The sequence below is a fragment of the Sebastes fasciatus genome, chromosome 10 (assembly GCF_043250625.1).
Source record: "Sebastes fasciatus isolate fSebFas1 chromosome 10, fSebFas1.pri, whole genome shotgun sequence".
Classification (NCBI taxonomy): domain Eukaryota; kingdom Metazoa; phylum Chordata; class Actinopteri; order Perciformes; family Sebastidae; genus Sebastes; species Sebastes fasciatus.
The window spans coordinates 15,115,872-15,137,729 of NC_133804.1; the positions used below are offsets into that span (position 1 = coordinate 15,115,872).

The 21,858-nt window shown below is 41.1% G+C and overlaps 1 protein-coding gene across 2 annotated transcripts in view; it reads left to right on the forward strand.

Annotated features, from left to right (window-relative positions):
• The first annotated feature begins 27 nt into the window (after nt 1-27).
• gabrb2a (gamma-aminobutyric acid type A receptor subunit beta2a) overlaps nt 28-21,858 on the forward strand; it is a 39,440-nt gene continuing 17,609 nt past the window's right edge. For both annotated transcript variants that reach the window (XM_074648420.1, XM_074648421.1), the window contains exons 1-4: nt 28-188; nt 316-416; nt 871-938; nt 14,463-14,683. In XM_074648420.1, coding sequence (XP_074504521.1) covers nt 115-188; nt 316-416; nt 871-938; nt 14,463-14,683 — 464 coding nt within the window. In that variant the 5' untranslated portion in view covers nt 28-114. The remainder of the gene's footprint in view (nt 189-315; nt 417-870; nt 939-14,462; nt 14,684-21,858) is intronic.

The window sequence follows — 21,858 nt, forward strand, 5'->3', positions numbered from 1 at the left end:
ATCTTGGGCTGGCTGCGCGCATGCGCCTCTCATTGGCTCCTCTGCACTGTCTGGAGGAAGTTGGATGTGCGCGCTCCTCATTCGCATCCCGAAACCGCCTCAAAAGCTGTTGCGATGGGGAGGATCAGGAAAAACCACTTTGGGATTTTTACTTTTTCTTTACTAGTGACTTTTGTCTGCACTCAAAGGTAATCTCGTTTTCTATTCCTCGATGCTCCTGTCTTTGCATTATCATGCAGCCTCTCTCTGTTGAAGCCTGGTGTGATATTAATAAGCTGTTTTTGCATTATTACACCACCTTTTTTCCTCCCGCAGCTCCAAGGATCTCAAAGATCCGAGCAATATGCCTCTGGTAAAAGAAACAGTGGACAGACTGATGAAAGGATACGACATTCGGTTGAGGCCAGATTTCGGAGGTAACGAAAACGAAAAAATTAAAAAAGGACATGTCATGTTTTCACGCCCTCCAGACGTGAGATACATGTTTAATGAATCGCAAAATCTGCTTTTAATTTACATAATCATCATCCTCTTCACAGCCAAATAGGCCTTAGCCAATTATAGGCTATATGAGAAATGATGTGTGCATATTTCATTTGATGGGGAGGGGAGGCTTTTTTAACGTGATCGATACATCTCATCAATTATTTGATTATAACCACTAAAAAGATGTGATTTAAGCTCATCTGCGTGTTAAACATGATTTTTTTTTTCCTTCGCTCAGGCTGATGATGATGCTCAAGTCTCCTGTAGGTGGAGGAGAGCAGAGGAACCTGAGTGCGCGTCACGAATTTGTTAAATTTACATGATGGGAGAATTATTCATCTATCTTTTTTTTTTTATTAACGCCTCTTTTTTCCTTTTTCACAGGTGCGCCTGTGGCTGTGGGGATGAATATAGACATAGCCAGCATAGACATGGTGTCTGAAGTCAACATGGTAGGTGCATCTTCATCATTATTACCCCTTTGCTTTAATGTTGCCCTGATGGCACGGTTGGAATACCCCTGAAGTGGGTTATACTTATCACGGGTCAGTGTGTTGTGTGTCATTATATATGTGTGAAAGGAGCTGGGATAATGTGAGCCATGCAGGGCTGAGAGCATCTTTCTTGTGAATTTGTGATTTTTTTTTATTCGGTTAAAAAAAAAAAAAAAAAAAAAAATGTGAAGGCTTCCATTTCCCAAACACATCATCATCATCATCGCCATCCTCCTCTTCTCTCCTCTCAGTCTCTCCGCATTTTGCAGCTCTATGGTGTGTTGCTGCTGCATTTGAATTCAAAACACACACTCACTGGCGCACTCGGACGCACGGCTCCGGCTGCGCGCGCGTGGAGAGGAGCTGCACGCGTGTGTGCGTGCATGCATGTGTGTGTGTGTGTGTGTGTGTGTGTGTGTGCTCCTGACTGCTTCACGTTGTCAAGCCTCGGTGGTGTAATTTTGTTGACACCCCCCTCCTCTCCTCCTCTCCATCCTCTCTCCTCTCCAAACTTACCTACAAAATGAATAAAAAAACACCCACCTTCTTCTCCAAATTTGGCACCATTTGGTGTCTTTAAGGACCAATCACATCATCACCTTCTACGTAAATGATCTTTTTTATTATTATTTTTTTATTAATTTGAAAGAGACCATGTACAGTTTAAAACATAAATGTCACCATTTGATGCACCGTGTACCAGATTATAGCTTTAAGATAATTAATAGTCCCTTGGCAGGTCAAAACAAAGAAACATTCTACAGTCATACAAGAAAGATCTTGGATCATCTTCCCCCCTTACTTGTCAGATGACGTAAGCAAATTTGTTAATAATAAATGTCTGGTCAAACAGCATTTGCAACAACAACAACAACAAAAAAAAGCTTTTGGTGCACAAGGATGAGTGTCTTGTGCCACTTGGAGAGAGAGGACAGGGGGAAAAGTTCAGCAGCCCATGCAAGAGCACCACCTATTGATCCGTGTGACAGACAGACAGACAGACAGACAGACCGCAACCCCACAGGAAACTGACAATTCAGTGGAGCTCTGCTGCATTAAATATACTCTATTTCTTAGTGTGGAATAACTGGTTTTTCGCTCATGGGATTTTTCATGCAATGAGAGAAAAATATTAATCTTTGCAAGAGAATTCAGAGAAAAGATCATTTACAAAGCAGCATCTCCATGGACCCAACATAATAGAGACGTTATATAAGAGCATGAAAAACAAGTTTGCCAGTTAGGAATGGAGGGGAGATGTGTTTTCTATTATTAATTGAACCATTTTTAAGTTTGATTTGGCAGCCTGTCAAAATGTGTGTGTGGTCATTTGAAGCTGAATGAGTTTTTAGCACATTTAATACAGCAGTGTGTGTGAGATTGCTTTGGATGAGTATGGTCAGAGCTTTTTCCTTTGATGGAGATGATTTATTTTGGTGGAGGATGCAGCCAGAACGGAAGTGCCTTGGGGGTCCGGGGAGATTTGAAATAGAAACCCCTCACTTCGCTTTGGCCTCCCTCTTTCTTCCACTCCCTCCCTCTCCTCCCACCACTTTGACTGGATCCCTGGCTGTGACTCTGGGCTCAGCAGCCATGTAATCCACCTCTGCCTTGCTCCAAAGGGTTATCTTACTTAAGAACTAGGCATCTATGCGAGCATTCATCTGGAAAAAAACACTGCTTCATACATCCGTGTATCCGAGTGTGTAACAAAACACAAAACTGTGCACAAACAGTGAATGGCGGCTGACGTCATGCAACTCCCCGTGGCTATGAGAGAGCGTTCATCTCGCTCATTTCTCAGAAAACCTCTCCCTGCCAGATCTGCACAGGCGTCCCTCTGACATGGCGGACAAATTTAGACGAGAAGTTAAAATAAAAAAACATCCGAGACTTGTGTTCCACACGTTGTTGTCACCTTGTGAAAAATCCTACGACTTACATAACAGGATTCTCCTCCTCCTCCTCCTTTTCTTCACGTCAAGCTCTCTTTGGTAGAATAGAGGGTAACAGCAGCTGACGAGATTGATCTCAGAGAAATCAATAATATCACCGTGCAACCGTGATCACGAGGATGGAGTTGGTGACCTGTGCTCGGCGCCGGCTGCTTTGATCTTCCTCATCAGGAGCAGCCGCTTTTAAGATTAAAGTGCTGAGAGGGAAAACAACACGGGGAGGCGAGGATGAAGAACAGGGTGGGAGAGAGGTGAAGGTCACTGTGATCAGTTTCACCGTCTCCTCTAATGATCTACATCCCGGTGGAGGCCGAGGAAAAGTTACAACAGACCCTATGTCAACACAAGAGAGCTGCAGCCAGCGCTTTATTAACCCCTCAACATACAGTTTCCCTTTTTCTACTTAAGTGGCTTTAAGGTTGGAAAAACCATTTCATTCCAGCGACTGACTCGATCACATATTGATTCTTGAGCGGCATGTTCCAGTTCCTTATGACGTTCAATCATCTAATGGATACACTAGATCTCTTGTGCATCATTGTAAATACATTTCAGAGTTCAACAGTAAAGATTGCCCGCTTGGCCGGGGCTAGAAGAACGCAAGTAAATCTAGCAACTCACTGGCCCCCGGGCAAGTGGTAAAAAAAGAATTAAACACATTGTTTTTTTCTGGAGCTGACGATGAAGCCGACGAAGTAGCTAAAGAGTGAGCCATCTCGCTTCCTTCTCATCTCTGTTGAGTTGCTCATGCACAGTACCGATCGGGCACTAGAGAGAAAATGGCGGCGGGTAAAGACAGCATTTATGAACTGAAGCGCAAGCGAGCATTACAATTATCCTGGAAACCACAGTTTAGTTGGGTGGCGATAGAGGATGGGGGCAAAACTCCAGATTAATTTACTTAAATAAAGATTAAACATAACAATTAACTTTAGTCCTTGTTGTTATTTGATATCCGCTAATAAATAGAACAATTTGTAAGGGCGAGTAAAAATTTACTTTTGACCCACTTGCCAAAAAAACCCATTAACATTGAACTCTGCATTTTCCTCAAAATTGAGCCTGAAATATTTGGTATCTTCTATCAAAACTTTGGGATGTCTACAATAATTCTAAATAATCTGGGGATTTGAGCTGATTTGGCTGCACAGCATACATTTGTAATGTCTGGTCCAGCAGTGCTTCTGTGAGGGTTGAGGGGTTAGAAACATGACTTTAAAATCAAAGGCTGCAAGTAATCTACTATTTACTTGATCAATTGTTTCGTCTAACAAATGTTAAAAGTGTCAATTTATTAGTTCATAGAGCCCATGTTGATTTCTTCAAGTGTGTTGGTCAATCAACAGTCCAAAACCCTTGATTTTCAATTTACTGTCATAAGAAAACAAAGAAAACCAAAAAATAATCACACTTGAAAAGCTGTAACTGGAGATTTTTTGCCATTGTTTTCTTTAAAAATTACTTCCAAATTAAAAAGTCACATTTATTTATAGTGTACATTAAAAAACATTGACCAAAGTGCTTTACAAAGAGATCAAATAAAACAAACGAATGGTCCAGTAATAACATAAACATAATGATATAAGAGAATATAAATCAATTCATCAAAAGCACAGAATATGTTGATAAAATCATAGCTGAGATGGGTCTTTAGACTTGTTTTAGGGGGGATATCTAATATTTAGTGGCAAACTATTCCACAATTTAGGGCCAACAACTGAAATGCTCGATCACCTTTTGTTTTTAACTGGATGGAACGGAGAGCAGTGATTGGTCACCAGATGTGAGGGGTCGGGGAGGTGGTGAGCAGTTCAGAGATGTAACCTGGTGCCGATCCAAGAAGTGCTTTAAAAACAGATAAAAGAATGGTGAAATCAGTCGTGTACTTCACTGGTAGCCGGTGAAGAGAGGCCGGTAGCGGGGGGGATATGGTCTCTCTTCTTGGTGCTGGTGAGGAGTCTTGCTCCTGCAAAAAGAAGAATGAAGTGCTAAGTCAGTCTCTTATAGTAAGTCTAGGCAACCTGAAGATGCTCTTGAAGATGGAAGAAAAGGGTCACATAAATAAAAATGCTCTTCGGGCAGAGCAAAGAGAAAAGTTGTATTAAAGGCCTTTATTTAGTTAGGCACGTCGGTTATAATGTCGACTGGTTTTGAACTAAATTGTCTCCAAAGAAAACTGAATCCTTTGTATATGATCGTTGAATTTTGCGTCTACAATATATGAACCTGAAGGAAAATGAAGTCATTTGCTGTCAGAAATGAAAGATTGGGTTTGAAATCAGTGTTTGTGAGCAGGTTTGGCTTGTAGACAGCTGCTCGCTCCTCTAATTAAAGATAGAAATGCCTCTGGTGGAGAATGAACTCTGCATTTCGGTCGGGGCTGATTGAAGCCATTGTGGCATTTTCTTCTTCCATGCTGACATGAAGGGCAGGATGGTTGTTGTTCGAGTGCGCGATGGGATTTGTAGTTTTGTTGCTTCTCTGTTGCACATGTAAGAGGTTGGCTCACATGTGCACGTGCCATAGTGGAGTTGCTTTTTTGGGTACATTCTCTTGTGATCCACAACGAAGGCTCGCTGAGGCTCAAAGGTCAGCCGTGTTGTCGGGCAATAAAAACGTGCAGGTCAGTCAGCGCCGTGGAAGCAGCAGCCTCGCCTGCATGACATTACAAATGTGCTATTTTGAGAGGGAAGTGTCCTCCGAGTCCGAGGTGTGACCACACATCCTCGCTGGGTGGGCTGTGCTGACTCACTGGGGTTAGTGCAAAATATGGCACAGATATGATATCATGGTTGAGACCCCCCCCTTCATCCTCCACTCCCCCTGTTTATCTCTGTCAGTCTGTCTGTTCAGCGCTGGCATCCCGCTCCATCACTCATCTCCCTCACTTAGCAGCTGAAATTGCATTTGCATAATGCTGTTTGTTTTTGCTGAAATCACAGATCCAGGAACCGAACCCTGGTTACGGTGCATTAAAAAGTGTTCTGCACACACAGCCAGTGCAGCTGATTAAATACAAGTCGAGTCTGTTGTCTCAGCAATGCATCAGCGCTGCATAGTAACGTCTTCAGCATGCCATCCATATGTTGAGTGCAGCTACAATATGCACTCTGAGGCTGGAATGAGGAGGGAGGTAAATGAGTATTTTCACTCCTCGCCTTTTCTTCATCCCGCTTGTTAATTACATGTAAAATACCTGAGGTTGGCGGTTGTTAAGAGGCACTGCCTGTACTATAATACTGTTCTCTGAATGTTAATTAGCTGGCTGTGAATTAAAAGATTTAAACAAACCAGCTGTGGTGGCTTCTGGGATGGAGGAATTAGTGGGGCGTGAGCGTTCCCTTTATTACGATCATTATCCTGACAAGCGCTGGTTTCTTTACATGAGTAAGGGGATCTGGCCGTCAGATAACGGCAGAGCCGATGACCAGGGGGAACGCGACGGCGGCCTCGGTGTTACTCTCCATCCCAGTGAAGGATGCAGCTTCTTGTGTCTGTGAATTAGCAACCATTTTGATCTTGTTTGTCCAAACTGATCCTGTTCCATTTTATTCTCAGCTTGTGGAAAATAAGCTTGTGTTATTTTTACTCAGTGTTGCCATGACAACGCAGCCTCTTTTTTTTTTGGGTGGATCTAGGGAAGTCAAGGAAAAGCAAATAAGGCCTCTTTTTCTAGGGACTTTTTCAAGGTTTTTTAACATTTATAATCCAGGTGAAGGATGCTCTGTTTTTTGAAGATGGCAGATTTTTGTTGTTTTTGCATTTTGTTGATATTTTGCCTTTTTTTTTTGTTGATAAATGCTGATGATACAGGACATATCCCACGGTGTTGATGGCTATAGTATCTTAAATAGGGCTGCAACTAACGATGATTTTAATTATTGAATTGCTTGTTATTTTTTCAATTAATTCATTCAACTTTTACTCTATAAAATGTCTGAAAATAGTGAAAAATGGTCACATTCACATGACTTGTTTTGTTCAACCAGTCCTCTTATATCCAAAGACATTTGTTTACAAAGATATAAAACAGAGAGAAGCAGAAAATTCTCACATTTTAGGAGCGGGATCCAGCAAGTGTTTGACATTTTTGCATGAGAGATGACTTAAACACTCGATTATCAAAATTGCAGCTCTAATCTGAAATATTATGGAATCTTAATTCTGTGTCACCTTTTATTCTGTGACTTTTCTGCAAAAATATTCATCAAAAATATGACCCATGCACATTTTTTTATAAAGATATGCTCACATTTTTTCAACATTTAAATACAAGACAGATTTTGTCTCTTTGTTTGTCTCGTGCGCTTTGATTCTGCCTGCTCTGTTTGCTCTGCTAAGTTTTCCAAAAAGCTTAAGACAAGAATGCAGGTTGTCCAGAACAATGTCATTAGTTATGCTGAGTGGACACACAGTAACAGATTAATATGGTCAGCAGCATAATTACAGCACAAGAACAACACTTAATCCTGCAGCTGCCTTAATGTGTATGCTGGGTTCTCTGTTTAATGTTTAGTCCACGGAGACTGGGTTCATTTGAGGAAGTCAGAAGAGACCATGAGCTTTTAAAAAAAGAAAAAAACTTAATTACAGTTTATCTGAAAGTAAAACCTTTAAAGAAAGGTTTTTATTATATATAATTTATCAAAGTTTATTGTAAAATATGCCAAAATATTTTGAACATTAAGCAGTTAGTGTCATATTTTTAAATGGTTATGTGTAGTTTTATTAAATCATGATATATTTGCTCTATTATGTAAATAGTGGCTTTCCAAAATGCATTTCTTATGATGCACTTTATCAAAATGAATCAATCCCATTTAGATTAATAAAAGAGTATTCCTACATTTATGTAATTGATTTGTCATTCGCTTTAATTATCAGAGAGTCCCACTGCAAGAGCAAAGTTACGGCAAGTTTAAATTGGTCGTAACGCTCTTTCTTAATGGCCAGTACGGCGAACAAAAAAGCTGCGTGTCTTAAAACAGGGAGTAAGTTAGCCAGCTCCATTAAAAGCCTTTAATGTGCTGATGACTCCCTTAATGATTCTGTCAGGCACTTTCTCCACTGAAGCTAAGTAGCTGAAAAATGACCCATTGGAAAGAGTCATAAAGGCGTCCATGTTGTCACTTCCCTCAGGATGTGTATGGCCGGCAACTCATTCAGAATCCACTCCTTGACCCCTAATATTTAATTTGAAGCCCATACTTAACCGGACACAGAGAGCACAACAAATGAATAAACTCAGCTTGACCAGCCGATGTGCTGTGGCGTCTCCTCCAGCTTTAGATGGGAAGCAAACAGACAAGAGGCTTAGATGTCTGCAGACGAGCTTGTTATTGCCCAAACGTCGAATCATCTTCTGGTGTTGCTGTGCACAGTAGACATTGTTATTATCAGCAGATTTTTCTCTGCTTCTGCTGGAGCACTCTGCAGCAGGAGGCAGAAGATGAAAGCGTTAAGCAATATGGTGGACGTCTGTCTGGTCCCGTAAAGCTGCGGAGGAGAGAGAGGAGCACACATAACAACTGTCAAACCAGCAGGTCATGGGTGTTTAACCCTTACGTTTTGAAATTGGCTTTAATTTCCACCACAGACCACCATGTGTAATAATAATAAGAATTGTAAATCAACATTTTTTTCCCTTTAAATATATATTTTGACCTTATTAAAACCCAATATGAAGAACAGTATTGGAGTGGTAACTCCTGTCTTTGCAACAACCTACACAACCTACCATAAAGCATTGTTCTCACTCCAAATAAGGAAATATTTCATTTATATATACAATTTATTGATATATATATTTATTAATATAAATGTTTGAACTGTTTTTACAGAATTTCTTTATCAGCTGTTTAAAAAAATGCCATGAAATTAACATTTTGATTAGGGCTGGGCAACATGATGATATATATTGTCAAAACGACATAAAATGGTCCGTCGTATATAATTTCTGTATCGTTCCTATCGTGATAAAGGCTATATTTATGTATTTCTTTCTCTATAATTTCCCTTTTTTTGCACTCAAGTTCTTAAGTTTCTTTGTCAGGTATTTAATTCACACAAAAGTATACAAAAATAGGCTTTACCATGTGGTTATTTCATATAGACAACACGCTATATCATGATATATATCGTTATTGAGATATGAAATATTGTGATAGAAGATTTTGGCCATATTGCCCAGCCCTAATGTTGATGCTTTGTTTATGTATTGGCTATACATAGACAAATATACGTTCATTTTGTTTGCCAAAACGTAATTCACAAACAAAGAAACATACATGTTATCCTGATATGTTTGGGTCAATTAGACCCCGAAGGTATTTAGTGTTTTAAAACTACCATGACAGAAATCCTAATACCTTTTTGGGGGATTTTGAAGTGGTAGTAGTACTGTCAACACCAGTTACACATAAAGAACATATAGTATATTGTATTTAACCACCTTTTACAGCTGGAGTCTCTAAGACCCGAAACAGAAGTAATTTTTTTGCAGCGGACGTCTTAAATATGTCATCAGTTCAAAATCATGCTTACAGGAAATTTTCATTAAATCATGTAAAGTCATGAAGTATCAAGCAGATAAAACAACATTAAATATGTTTTTGAGCCGTTAAAGAGGGCAGGAGAAAGACAAAGCGTGCACATCCTGCTTTTTCTTAAATCAGGTACAGAAAATTAGAGTGTACTACAAATGAAAATGAGAATACTGTATTGGTGGACACATCTTTTCATAAACAACAACAAACAGAAATGACTACTCCACATAAATCATACTGGTTTCATTATAGAGAGAAAGTGAGCGCATTAACGTCAGCTGCTCCTACATCTACAAACAGAGCGCTATGTATTGTGTTAAGCTTGTCTATTGGCAGCTCGCTCCCATGTCGGTAGTGGTAGACAGCTGATGTAGTTGTAATGGAGGTCTTGTAACAACTGTAGCCTGTCAGATTTCTCAGTGAAAACACAAATGTACTCTGTGTCACTCTGTCAGATTGTTAATGGGGGTTTGTTAGCCCAGAAACATATCTGGAGTGAGACACTGTCACTGTGCAACCAACCTTGATGTTTTTTAAGTTAGCCGGGCCTTGTTTGTATCTTCATCGTCTTTATATATTCACTGCTGTCAGTGCTTTTTCTTTAATGTTGGTGCTCTCCACAAGATGTCTCCCTCACTGATGCTCACTGATGTTAATGGAGTTTCTGAGGAGTGCTTGTGACAAGGAGACTGAAGGTCGCTTTGGAGGCCGACACTCCAACACGGGACGGTCTGTCTCTCACTTCTCTGTAGCTTTTTTTGGACGCTGCACGCTGCGAAATCCTCCTCACCTGCTTCTCGTTCTCTATCTTTAGTGTGTGGCGTGAAGAGGCTCATAACTCGAATGTCTCGTTTATTACTCAGAAAGGATTTCTAGTCCAGGAGACGAAATGCTAAATGAAGGAAGGCCTTTTATTGCGACTTAATACTTAATATTTTGTGTTAAAATATGCTTTGATTGGGTGTTTGCAGAGTATTGGCGTGACGTGAATATGATATGTGCGGATTTTTTATTTTGCAGTTGAAAAAAATGAAAAATGAACATGCAGACTTAAAGGATTTGTCTTTGTTTTGCATGAATACAAACATGATCTTCCTGCTTTGTGTTACAGCACAGCACTAGAATAGTCTCTCACCTGTCACAGAACAAAATGTACTTTCTGGCAGTACAGTAGTTTATGTTGCAGAAATCTCTTTGAACAATAACTTTGACTGTACCGAGAGAGGGGGGAGGGGGAGGAGGCAGCTGTATTTTGTGTCCCTCTCTGAGCTCATGTGATGTCCGAGCGAAGGTAAACAGCACCATCTGTGAGGCCGTAATTACGCTGCCATTTTACAGCACAGCCAGGAGGCACCGTGCAGGCCCAGGTGTTCCCTGTGCTGGAGCTGTGCATCTCTATACGCTTAACCTCCCCTGAACGTACACAACGGGGCAATGCACACACACACACACTAATGCACACACACACTAATTTACACACACACAAAAAATGAGGGCAGGCATCTCGAATCCAAGCTCAGTTAAGTTAACGAGAGACACATTTGGAAAGGTTTTGTAAGCCTTTTTCACAGCAGTTACATGTTGACATGTCACAGTAGGAAAAGCACAGGTGTAAATACTAAAATTAATGATGGCTGAATACCATTTAGCTTCTTCAGTCTCAGGGCCCTGCTGTTGTTCGTGCCGGCTCACTGTCAGGATTTACTGGGACACAGGAATATAGCGGAGCCATCGTTAATGCTACTAGTAACACCTGTGACAAGTCAAAATGTCTGCTGTGAAAAAGGCCCAAGGCTGTGTCCATAATCACTCATTATTTACTGTATAGCGCTCTATACTTATTCTCCACCATTTTATTTCTAGTGTCTGAATACTGAATTTTATTCACTTTCTCGTGCACTCAAAAAATTCCCACAATGGAGCGAAGTAAAAGTAGTATTGTCCGACGTTCTGCTACTAATCCAACAATGCAATATTCTTTTATAGTGGCAAACATTAGCAGACAAATGTCAATGATGCTTAAGTGTCCAAAATCTCACTTTACTGCCAACTATAGTGTAGAATATTGAGTGTCCATTATATTGGGAGTAGTGAGTGATTTTTCCATACTCTAATTTTGCTATTTTGGTCCATTCAGTACGCACGACATCTATTGTATGTATGGCCGTCCTATGGGAGAGAGATCCCTCCTCTGTTTCTTCCATTTTTTCCCCCGTTAAGGATTTCCGTTTTTGGGGAGTTTTTCCTTCTCCAAATCTAGGGTCTAAGAATAAAGTGCTGTAGGGATGACATATATTTTTGTAGGCAAACCAGGGAGTTCGCATCACCTGGGTTCCCTCGACAAAAAGCCAATATGGGATTTTTCCATAGAGTTTTGGATTATTGCAGAAATTAAGCTCCGTGGCAAACAAACGTTTATGATACTTACACGTTTTGTTCCGTAAAATAATCTCTAGAAGCGTAAATGCAATCGCTAAAAGTAAAAAGCTAAAGTTAGGCTATAAACGAACTACACCACAGTCGCATGAATGCCAGTATACATAGCGAGGTTGTAAAGGCGGACGAGTCGGTGTGATGACGTTAAGTAGTCTCATTTAGCTGCTTTTTAGCAACCGCCTTTTTTAGGACACTTAGAAGCTTCAAAATTCAGTGGGGTATTTATTGATGTATTCTATGTTGTAGAATAAAACATTCAAATCTCTTAAGCTTGTTTTAACCACAGACCTTATTTCAGGCATCTAACTAAAGACCCATTGACTTCCAGACGAGGGAACCGGAAGTGCTAAAATGCTAACTAATTTCTGGATTTTGGACTCATTCCTGTAGCACTCTATAAAGGCTGTTGTTTGTATACAGATTGTAAAGCCCCGTTGAGGCACGTTTGTGATTTATGATATTAATTTCTGATATTAGCCCGTATAAATAAAATGTAATTGACTTTTGAGTGAGTGAACGAGGAAATGATTTTGGACACAATCTATAACTAAAGATCCTGCTGGTGCTGAAATCATTAGTCAATCAATTTGTCGATCGAAAGATAAGTAACATCATACTATTTTGACAATTAATCATTCGTAGAAGTAGTTTATCAAGCAGAAACATTTTCTGGTTTCAGGTTCTCAACTGTGAGGATTTGCTGCTTTTCTCTGTTTTATATCATTGTGATTGGAATATTTTTGGATTTAGAATTGCTGGTTGGACAAAACATGCAATTTTGACAAACCTTAGTTGGATTCTAGGTAATTATGATTGTCATTTCCCGTTTTCTTGGATCTTAAGGACTCAAATATTTGTCAAAAATCTAATAATAAAAAAAAATCTACATATTTATTTGATAATGATGATAATCGTTAGTTGCAGCCCTAAATTCCATCCTGTTAATGTAAAATACAAATTAAGAGCTATGAATGCAAACGTGTATGACACACCAGACACACTCACAATGTTCCCTTTTCCACCAAAATGTCAAATCATGTTTCACCACAGTTATATCAAAAAACAGTGTGGAGCAAAAAGAATAATACAGAAATATTGTTGCTGAAAGTCTGTGACGCCACATTGATAAATGATTTCTGCTTCATGTTGCTCAGATTGCTGCCAAGAGGCTCCAGTTCATATTATTAGCTTCAGTTTTCTAATTTAGTCAGAGAGAGGTTTAGCTTCTGCTAGCAACTTCCTCCTCTCAGAGGACTCTAGCTGCTTGTGTTTCTGTGTTTCTTCATCAATACTCTGAACAATAGTAGTCAAGACAGGAATGTATTGCAGGAGATGCTGCCTCGCTGGGTGATGTACGCCGAGACTGCAGGCAGCAGCTAACGATCCCAAAGGTGATAGAGATATCCGATCGACAGGCTGATAATGAGACAGAGAGGGAGCGAGTGTGAGAGGAGGGTTCAGTGGGAACTCTTGTACAACAGGATAAGGATGCGGCCGTCCTCGCTTGACTTTTCACTTCTGAAAAAAATCAACATGGCAGCAGCTTGTGTATTTTTAGATGCCCTTTTTACGCAGTGCTTTGGTCGCGCACACTGCATGCAATGAATGATAAGAGTTTAAGAGCCAAAGTGGCTATTGCTTTGCAGTGTCACACTACAATGCTAGAAAAAAAAGAAGCTTGGAAACATAGAAACACGGCGATAACTGATGATGATGGCTGCTTGGAGTAAAAGCCCAAGGGCCTCGTTTCACGGACCGTATTTTTTAATTTGTTTTCCTACTCATCGATTGCATTGCAATACACTGCAACAGAGCAGATCCAACTGCAGTGCTGTGTTTTACTGTGGCTGTGTGGGTGTAAGTCTTTTTTAAGAGTGAGAAGCAGAGAAAAGACAGAGAGAGAGAGGAGGAGGAGATACAGTTTGCTTCTACATCTCTGAGCATGTGTAAAAACAAACTGTACAGTATAAATGTAGCTTTTTCAATCTGGAACACTCTCACCTAAATCTCAGTGGTTCGGTCGTTTATTACGCAGAATTAGACGTAAAATCATACAAAAGAGTATTGTCTCTATAAAGCAGAAAGTGGCGTCATTCGTTTCGAGTGGAAGCAGATTTTTTTTTGCGTGAAACAATAGTCAGCCATCTGAGAAAGTCCCCCTCTGGTTATGGTCTCAAAATTAAGTGAGGATAGTTGAATATTAACCCCCAAACCCCAGCCACCATGGCCCCTAGTACAGGCCGTGGCCTTTCAGACCACCAACGACCTTTTGGCTGACCTTCTCACTATGCAGAGTCCATACAACGTGCTGTGGCACATCTATGGAGTCATGTTCTGATGTAAGCAGGGGGTGACGGTGCTCGACATGCTTCCCAGTGGAGATGATAGCGGAAATGAAACATATTCCTACAGTTAGGGTGCCACCTGAAAGATTTAGTCAGTACATTTTGTTGTTAACGTCAGCATTATTGATCCTCACCATGAGTTTGTCTTTGAAGTGCTGCACTAGCTTCATTAAATGGACTCCCCCCCTCTCTGTCCTCCAGGACTACACCTTGACGATGTACTTCCAGCAAGCATGGCGGGACAAGCGTCTGTCCTACTCTGAGATCGCATACAACCTGACTCTGGATAACCGAGTGGCGGATCAGCTGTGGGTCCCCGACACCTACTTCCTCAACGACAAGAAGTCCTTCGTCCATGGCGTCACCGTCAAGAACAGGATGATCCGTCTCCACCCTGACGGCACGGTGCTTTATGGACTCAGGTAAGCCTTTTACAACTGCCCTTCCTATCGTGTCACGGCTATTAGTGGATTGATCACGACGCATAATGAAGTAATGTGATTGTATCTGACGCATTGTGTCCGACTGAGCCTTTTAATGAACTCTAACTTTGAATTTAAACTCTTGTGGCTCTTCAATTTCCTGCTCAGCATGACATGCAGTTACATACAGTAATTCTTGTGATTTTGCCATCATTCTTAAAGGTAATAATATTAATCTACTCACCAAGTTAATAGCTGAGATCTTGGAACGCAGCAACATTGCTAAAAATAGATGGGGCAAGGAACACGAGCAGTCAAATGAAGATAAATCAAATCACCAGGTTAGCTAAATGGCTAAATAATCACCAAACTGTATGTTGTGAACATCCATCACAGTTAAGTGACTGTACTTACAATATCATAGTTTTCCCGTGCAATGATTATAGACTTCTTTGGTGTGCTCAACTCAAAAACAAAAGTGGTTTAAGATCTGGGGTTTGCAGATGGGACCGCCCCAAAGGGGTTGCAAGGTAATTCTGACATGATTAACAAGATTGGAAAGAAGATACAACAAGGCAAGGAAGGTTTATTTGTGTAGCACCTTCCAACAGCAAGGCAGTTCAGAGTGTTTAGCTTATGACATAAACATGCATTAAAACAAGGTATAAAAGAAACACACAACAATATAAAAAGACACATATGAGCAGGTTTTTAAAAGAGAAAGATAAGATACAGATGAGTAAAACGGATTAAACAATTACAGTGCAGTTACAGTACATAAGAATGAACAGTCCCATATTTAACTTTATAAAATGCAGTTGCAAACAGAAAAGTTTGATCTATTTAAAGGTACAGTGTGCAGGATTTGGCGGCAGCTCGTGGTTTGGTTACAGATTGCAACCCACCGAGTATCCCTCCGCTCACTCCATCCTTTCTAAGACTGGAACCGCAGAGTGCAAAACCGTAGTAACGGCGTTCGCCTCGCTCAGAGGCCATCCTTACCGTAATAACACAACTTTAAGAGCACTCTGCGGCTCACGTTACCGCAGTTTCACAAGCGTGTCGGAGAACTACGGTGGCCTCCAGGTAACGTAAAAACATGAAGGGTAAGCAAACGAAAACACAACAATTCTTATTTTCAGGTGATTATACACTTATGAAAACATAGTTATTAAAGGGACTATTTGTAAGATTCAGAAATGCTGCTTAACAGCGACACCTGTGGCCTTGAAATCAACGAAAGTCAGCGCCGGGCTCGTGCTTGTGCTCGCTCTACATAGACATGAACGAGCATCGCTCAAAACAGTGAGGCGACAGACGTCAGCTAAAACCACAATATCATTCTATATTTCAGCTGCTTGGCAGTAATGTTAGCTGACCAGACGAAGGTCTCTCCATGAATCACTGCTGATTCTAGTGTTGGCTTTTCCTGCTCAGCGCAGGCTTCAGCAGCGGGGCTCCTCAACGAGTTACGTTATCGCCTCCCGACCGCAGCCGGCAGCCGAAGACACCGGCACCCGGTCGGTAACGAGACGATAACGTAACTCGTTGAGGAGCCCTGTCACTTCACAAGACACGGAAAACCTCCTTTGGTCTGGAGGAGCTGCAGCATTTATATTTCTGCACAAACATCCACTCTACATTCACTAGATATTCTCAGAGCTAAACTAACTCTCCTGCAGTGTGTAGTGAGCGTGCGTTCACGTCTAGAGGTGGAGCGAGACAGCGAGGACGCGCGCGCTGTCTGAGTGAAGGAGAGCAGGCAGCGGAGACGAGGCTCCGGCCACACGCGAGCACGCATATGCGAACGTGCATGTGTGCCGACCCGCTACATTTATACGCTTAAAAAGTTACAAACAGTCCCTTTAATATTAAGTTCCATTTCTGCTAATAGATCCTCCGAAATGTTACACACTGTTCCTTTAAAAGAACAATAACACCAAATTCACACCAGAGCAGTTGCAAAGTGCGGCCAGGCAATGCCTATGAAAAGCTGCAGCGGCAGCTCCTGAGCTCAGCGAGCTGAGGCCGTGTGATTCTGCAGCAAAGTGCGGCCAAACAAAAGTTGGGAAGAGTTTAACTTTCCGTGGCGAAGACTGGCAGCCATTCAGTAAACAGATCCTGTGACTCCTGTGACATGTTGACCTATGTTACAAAGAATTTCTTGAAACGCATGAACACGCCTCCCGGCCGCAGAAAAATATAATTATTGCGACAAACCGCTCTTCGCCGCTGCCTAGTGTGAATTTGGCGTAAAGAATTATTATAGACAGACAAAAAACAAAACTATTCAAATGTTTTCAGACTTTTTCTTATATTTTGACTGTTTTCTTCTAACATACTGGATAATTTGACCTCTTTGGGACATCTAGCACCATTCAAACTATTGAAATGTGAAGACACCGTCATGAGACTGTGACTGTGCGGGGTCCAGATTGGTTGGAAACCAGTGGTTTAGATAATACGGTTTAAACGGTCTGATCATCATTTCTGTTGGATTGTTGTCACCATGTTTCCAGATCTCAGCTCTTACTTCGGTGAATACAATGTTTTCATATCTGATAGAAGTTATGGCCACAACTAACAGCTGTGCATAGGGGGAGGTATACGTCTTCATGTTTTAGCCTTTTCACGTCCCCTGATGATCATCAATATTAATAATTGATCGGTTGTGATCAATAATAAAGCAGGGTGCTTTAAACAGCCGAACTGAGTCTGATTGTGCAGAAGGGTTCAACCCGTCTACAAGACGTGTCTTTGTGGTATTGGACTGTGATGCCTCTGAGGAGACTGTCATCCATAATTGATAACTCATAATCAATAATGTAGCAGTTCAATACAAACACTGAATCTGTATTTGTACTGATGCTGCATATTTGACTTCACAGGCTAGCACAGCCCGTCCATCACTGTGCTGCTGCCTCCTCTGATCTGTCGCCTCCTCTTCATATATATATGTGTGTGTGTAAATGATCTCAGATTAGTGTCCGTGTTTAAAAGATGAGATTATTGTCGCTAATTCAAGATGTTGCAGCATTCAGTCATTCTCTCTCTAGACTCAGATGCCCTTTTTGCGCAAAGACTGCTTAAAAAATTTAAGTATCTGCACTGCACCAGATTATTCATCGCTACATATTGTTTCAACAGTCGAGAAATGTAATTTATAACGCTCTGACTCAATTATATAAACCCAAACACATATTTTTGCATAACAGTCAAAAAGCAACGGAGGCTAGGAGAGCGTTGTTGTGAATTTGAGGGTGTGCGTGCAGCAGAGAGATGTGGTTGTTACCTCAGATACGTTGTCCTTGTCAGTGCCGGTGCCTCCCGGCTCCTCCGTTATTTGGTTCGTGGGTTTAGTCCAGGTTTTGTTTGATGCTAGCAAGTCCAGACACAAGCTTCTGTCAGAGTCAGCCCGGCCAGATGCCTCTGCGCTGTGAGCACGCTGACACATACCTGTAGAGACGGGCCGGCTGGTTGCAGCAGCAGGGCTTTAGTGGATGTGGAGGGGACGGCTAACTGAGAGGAGACTCAGAGTCCTCGGCGGGGAAACAGGTTGTATGTGAAAACGCGTCCTGCCAGGGTGTCTGAGTGCATGATTGTGTCATTATCTGTTTGGCTATTAATTCATTTTACTCCTTATCATGAGTGTAAAAGTCAACAGTGGTATAAGAAGTATTAGATCCAAGTAGCAATACCACAAAGTAACAAATACTCTGTTACAACTAGAAGTCCTGCATTATCAGTGAAATGTTGTCAAAAGGTACTCGTCATCATGCTGCAGAATGACCTCTGGTCAAGTTATATTATTAGATATTATGTAATTTAAATGTTATTACTGATGCACAAACATGTAAGCAACCTTTTATTGATGTACTTGGTCAATGTGGCACTAAAGTAATCTATTTTATATACTGTATCTAATATATATATATATATATATATATAATATGCATTAAATTTAATTGATGATAGGGCTGGGCAATATGACGATATACATCATCAAAATAATACAAAAATGTCTATCGTATGTGTTTTTCTATATTGTTTTTATCGCGATATAGGCCAGCCCTATATTCATTCATTCATCAAAGTATAATGTTCTTAATAAATTGAGAAAATACTCAGTACTTTTCATTTGTCAAGTATTTAATTCACACAGGAGTATACAGAAATAGGCTTTACCATGTGGTTATTTCTTTTACACTATTTATTTGTTGAATTACCAGAAAACATATTGTGATATCATTATCGAGATATGAAATGACCTATATCGTGGTAGAAGATTTTAGCCATATCGCCCAACCCTAATTGATCATGTGTTTTGTTTGTGAAATCGTCATTAACGATGGTAAATACATCTGTCAAATGCATGTAATGGAGTAAAAAGTAGCACAAAATAGAATTACTCAAGTAGAGTAGAAGTACCTGAAACTTTTAATAAAGTACAGTACTCGAGTAAATGTTACTTTCCACCGCCGAATGTCAATTTATATTACAATTATCACCATAAATGTACGTTTATTTCAAGCATTAAAATATCTCTCTGATAAAGGTCCACTTTTTTATCTTAATAAATGTAGTTGTCAACCTTGATGATGTCATAGCGATGTCATCAGGGCACGCTTGGGCTTGGAGACTACGAATTTATAACATAAAGCCTGCGTTACAAACTCGGGCCATGGAGTTTGAGAACATGCAGTTTTTATCCAGTACAGAAGGTCTAATGAAAAGATGGTATCCAGTTGCATCATGGGAAATGTAGGAGCCAGTGTTTTTAGAGCTTGAGCCATACGAGAGACTAAAAGTCAGGATGTGTCGACGTCTGCTGCTTCGATTTTTGCCATGCTTCTTTAAACTGGTCTCTTTTGAGTACCTTTATGGGAGTGTAATATTAAATCACTGGAGTAGAGATGCTTTGTAGCATATTTAGCCATGACCTCGACTTTCATAAACACCGAAAAATACAATAGATACAAAATAATGACAACTACATTCTTCAAAATATAATATTATATATATTATATTAAAAACGTAACAGTCTGTATTATATTTTTGAAATTACACACTAACACAAATTCATAATCAATTCTCCTGCATCATTTCATTGCTCGTTTTCTTTCTTTTAAACCTCAAACACTAGTAAATATGTCACGCTATATAAGATGCGATGTTGTCTCACTAAATCCTTGCATAATAAGCGGTAAAAGTAAACATATTATTGGCCTCAACGTGGATTTGTGCTAAACTAACGGAAATTAGCTAACACTGCACCTGGGGAGCACCGATAGATTAGAGCGTTGTTTAGTTTGCAGGAGGCATTAGATGTTTGTGTGCGTTTGTAGGATCTGTGTGTGTGTGTGTAGGTGGGTGTGTGCGGGTGGGCGAGTGTTATTTTTGGGGTGCACGCGGAGGAGGAAGGGTGAGGGTGTTGTTTACTCCTTATTCCCTGGATATGTGCATCCCAATCCTGCCAAATCCTGGTCTTCAATTACCAGGAGGAGCAGAAAATTACAACAGTGCTCCCAACTGTCACTTTAGAGCTGGGTTTGACTCTCGGGGAGAGGCAGTCTGATCTAATTACCCAGCCCCTGAAAAGGCTCAGCCAATAACACAGATACCGCCCAGGCTGCGAGAAAAGAAACACACACACACACAACAGGAATAAAAAACACACACACACACTTAGCCTTTCATTTTATGCAGGAAAGGAGGAAAGACCAAAGACATTCGGTGCATGACTCCTGATGCATGTCGCTCAAAATTCACAGAGAGGGGTTGAGAAAAGAGGGAAGAAAGAAAGAGACATGAAGGTCAGACTTCATTCAAAATGGAGAAATTATTAGGATTCTCCCTCCTATTCCTCCCATCCCCCCTCCCTCTTCCCTCTCTCTCTCTCTCTCTCTGTGAATATTGTACTTCCTTTTGTGAGAGGACATATCCTTGTGCTATGGAGACTGACGTCCTCTTTTGTGTGGGCGAGGAGTGTTCCACTCTGCAGCTCAATAGATGACATCGCATGGCCAGGAGGAGAAAGCTGCTGAGTGGTGGAAGAGAGGGATTTGAATAAGCCTTTTTTTTCTGTCAATACCATCAATACGGGCTTAGCATCGCCTTCAAAGTTATCCATCTCCCTCTCAAACTATTGATCAGGCAGGCTAGTTTGCATGTTGCATGTGTTCAGATGTGCCTGTACTTTGAAATGAAGAAGCCTCTCTCTTTGATTTGGCATGCTTTGGCACACGCTGGACTCTTTTTGTTGCCACTGCAGACATTTTATTTTCAAATTTGGCAACAGTGCCTGAGCAGGGAGAGACAATCCTGCATGCCATGTTTCCTCAGCTCAACACAGGCTCTCTATCCAAAATGGAGGAAGCTTCTCCATCTTAATTTAACTTCCAGCTCCATTACAGTGTCCATGTAATAATATGTCAGTTCAATTAAAGGCACGCAGGTTTCGTAACCTGCTTTGCAAAAATCTCTCTCTCTGCATTCGGCCTCTGCTGTGTGACGCTCCCTCGAAATGAGATTCTGTCTGGGAATTCGTGGTGGTTGTGTTATGTCCGTAAACAAGGTCATTTGGAATAAAGGTGCACAGGCTGCCTTAGGGGGGGTCCACACACACACACACACACACACAGAGAGAGAGAGAGAGACACAAAAACACACACACACACACACACACAGGCTGAACTGTGAGGGAACATGCACAGACGGAAAAACAGCCTTTTTTTAGAGCTCCATGTCCTATTAGTTCCGACGCAGAGCAAATGTAGCGTGTTTGAATCTGCGTGATCTGTTAGAGCGTGGCCTCTCCTCCGGCAGGTTGGGATGAGAGAGAGGGACCGGCCCTGATGTTGATGAAGAGCAAACAAGCCTGTGCTCCATGATCACTGCTACTGCTGCTGCTTCTGCTTCTGCTGCTGCTGTTGCAGAGGTCCACGGCAGACTCTCGCTGCAGCGGAGATGACGAGCAGGAGGAGGAGGAGGAGGAGGAGGAGAGACGAAGACGGGGAGGGAATCCTGCAGAGAAATCCTCATCCGTCTCTCCTCCTACTTCGTTATTAGCTGTTTATTAATTGTTGGCGTGGATATTGGATATGCTAGCTAGGACAGGGGATGCAGAAGCAGCTCTTGATCAGTGATGCAGAGTCTCAGACAAAAAAGCTTCGAGA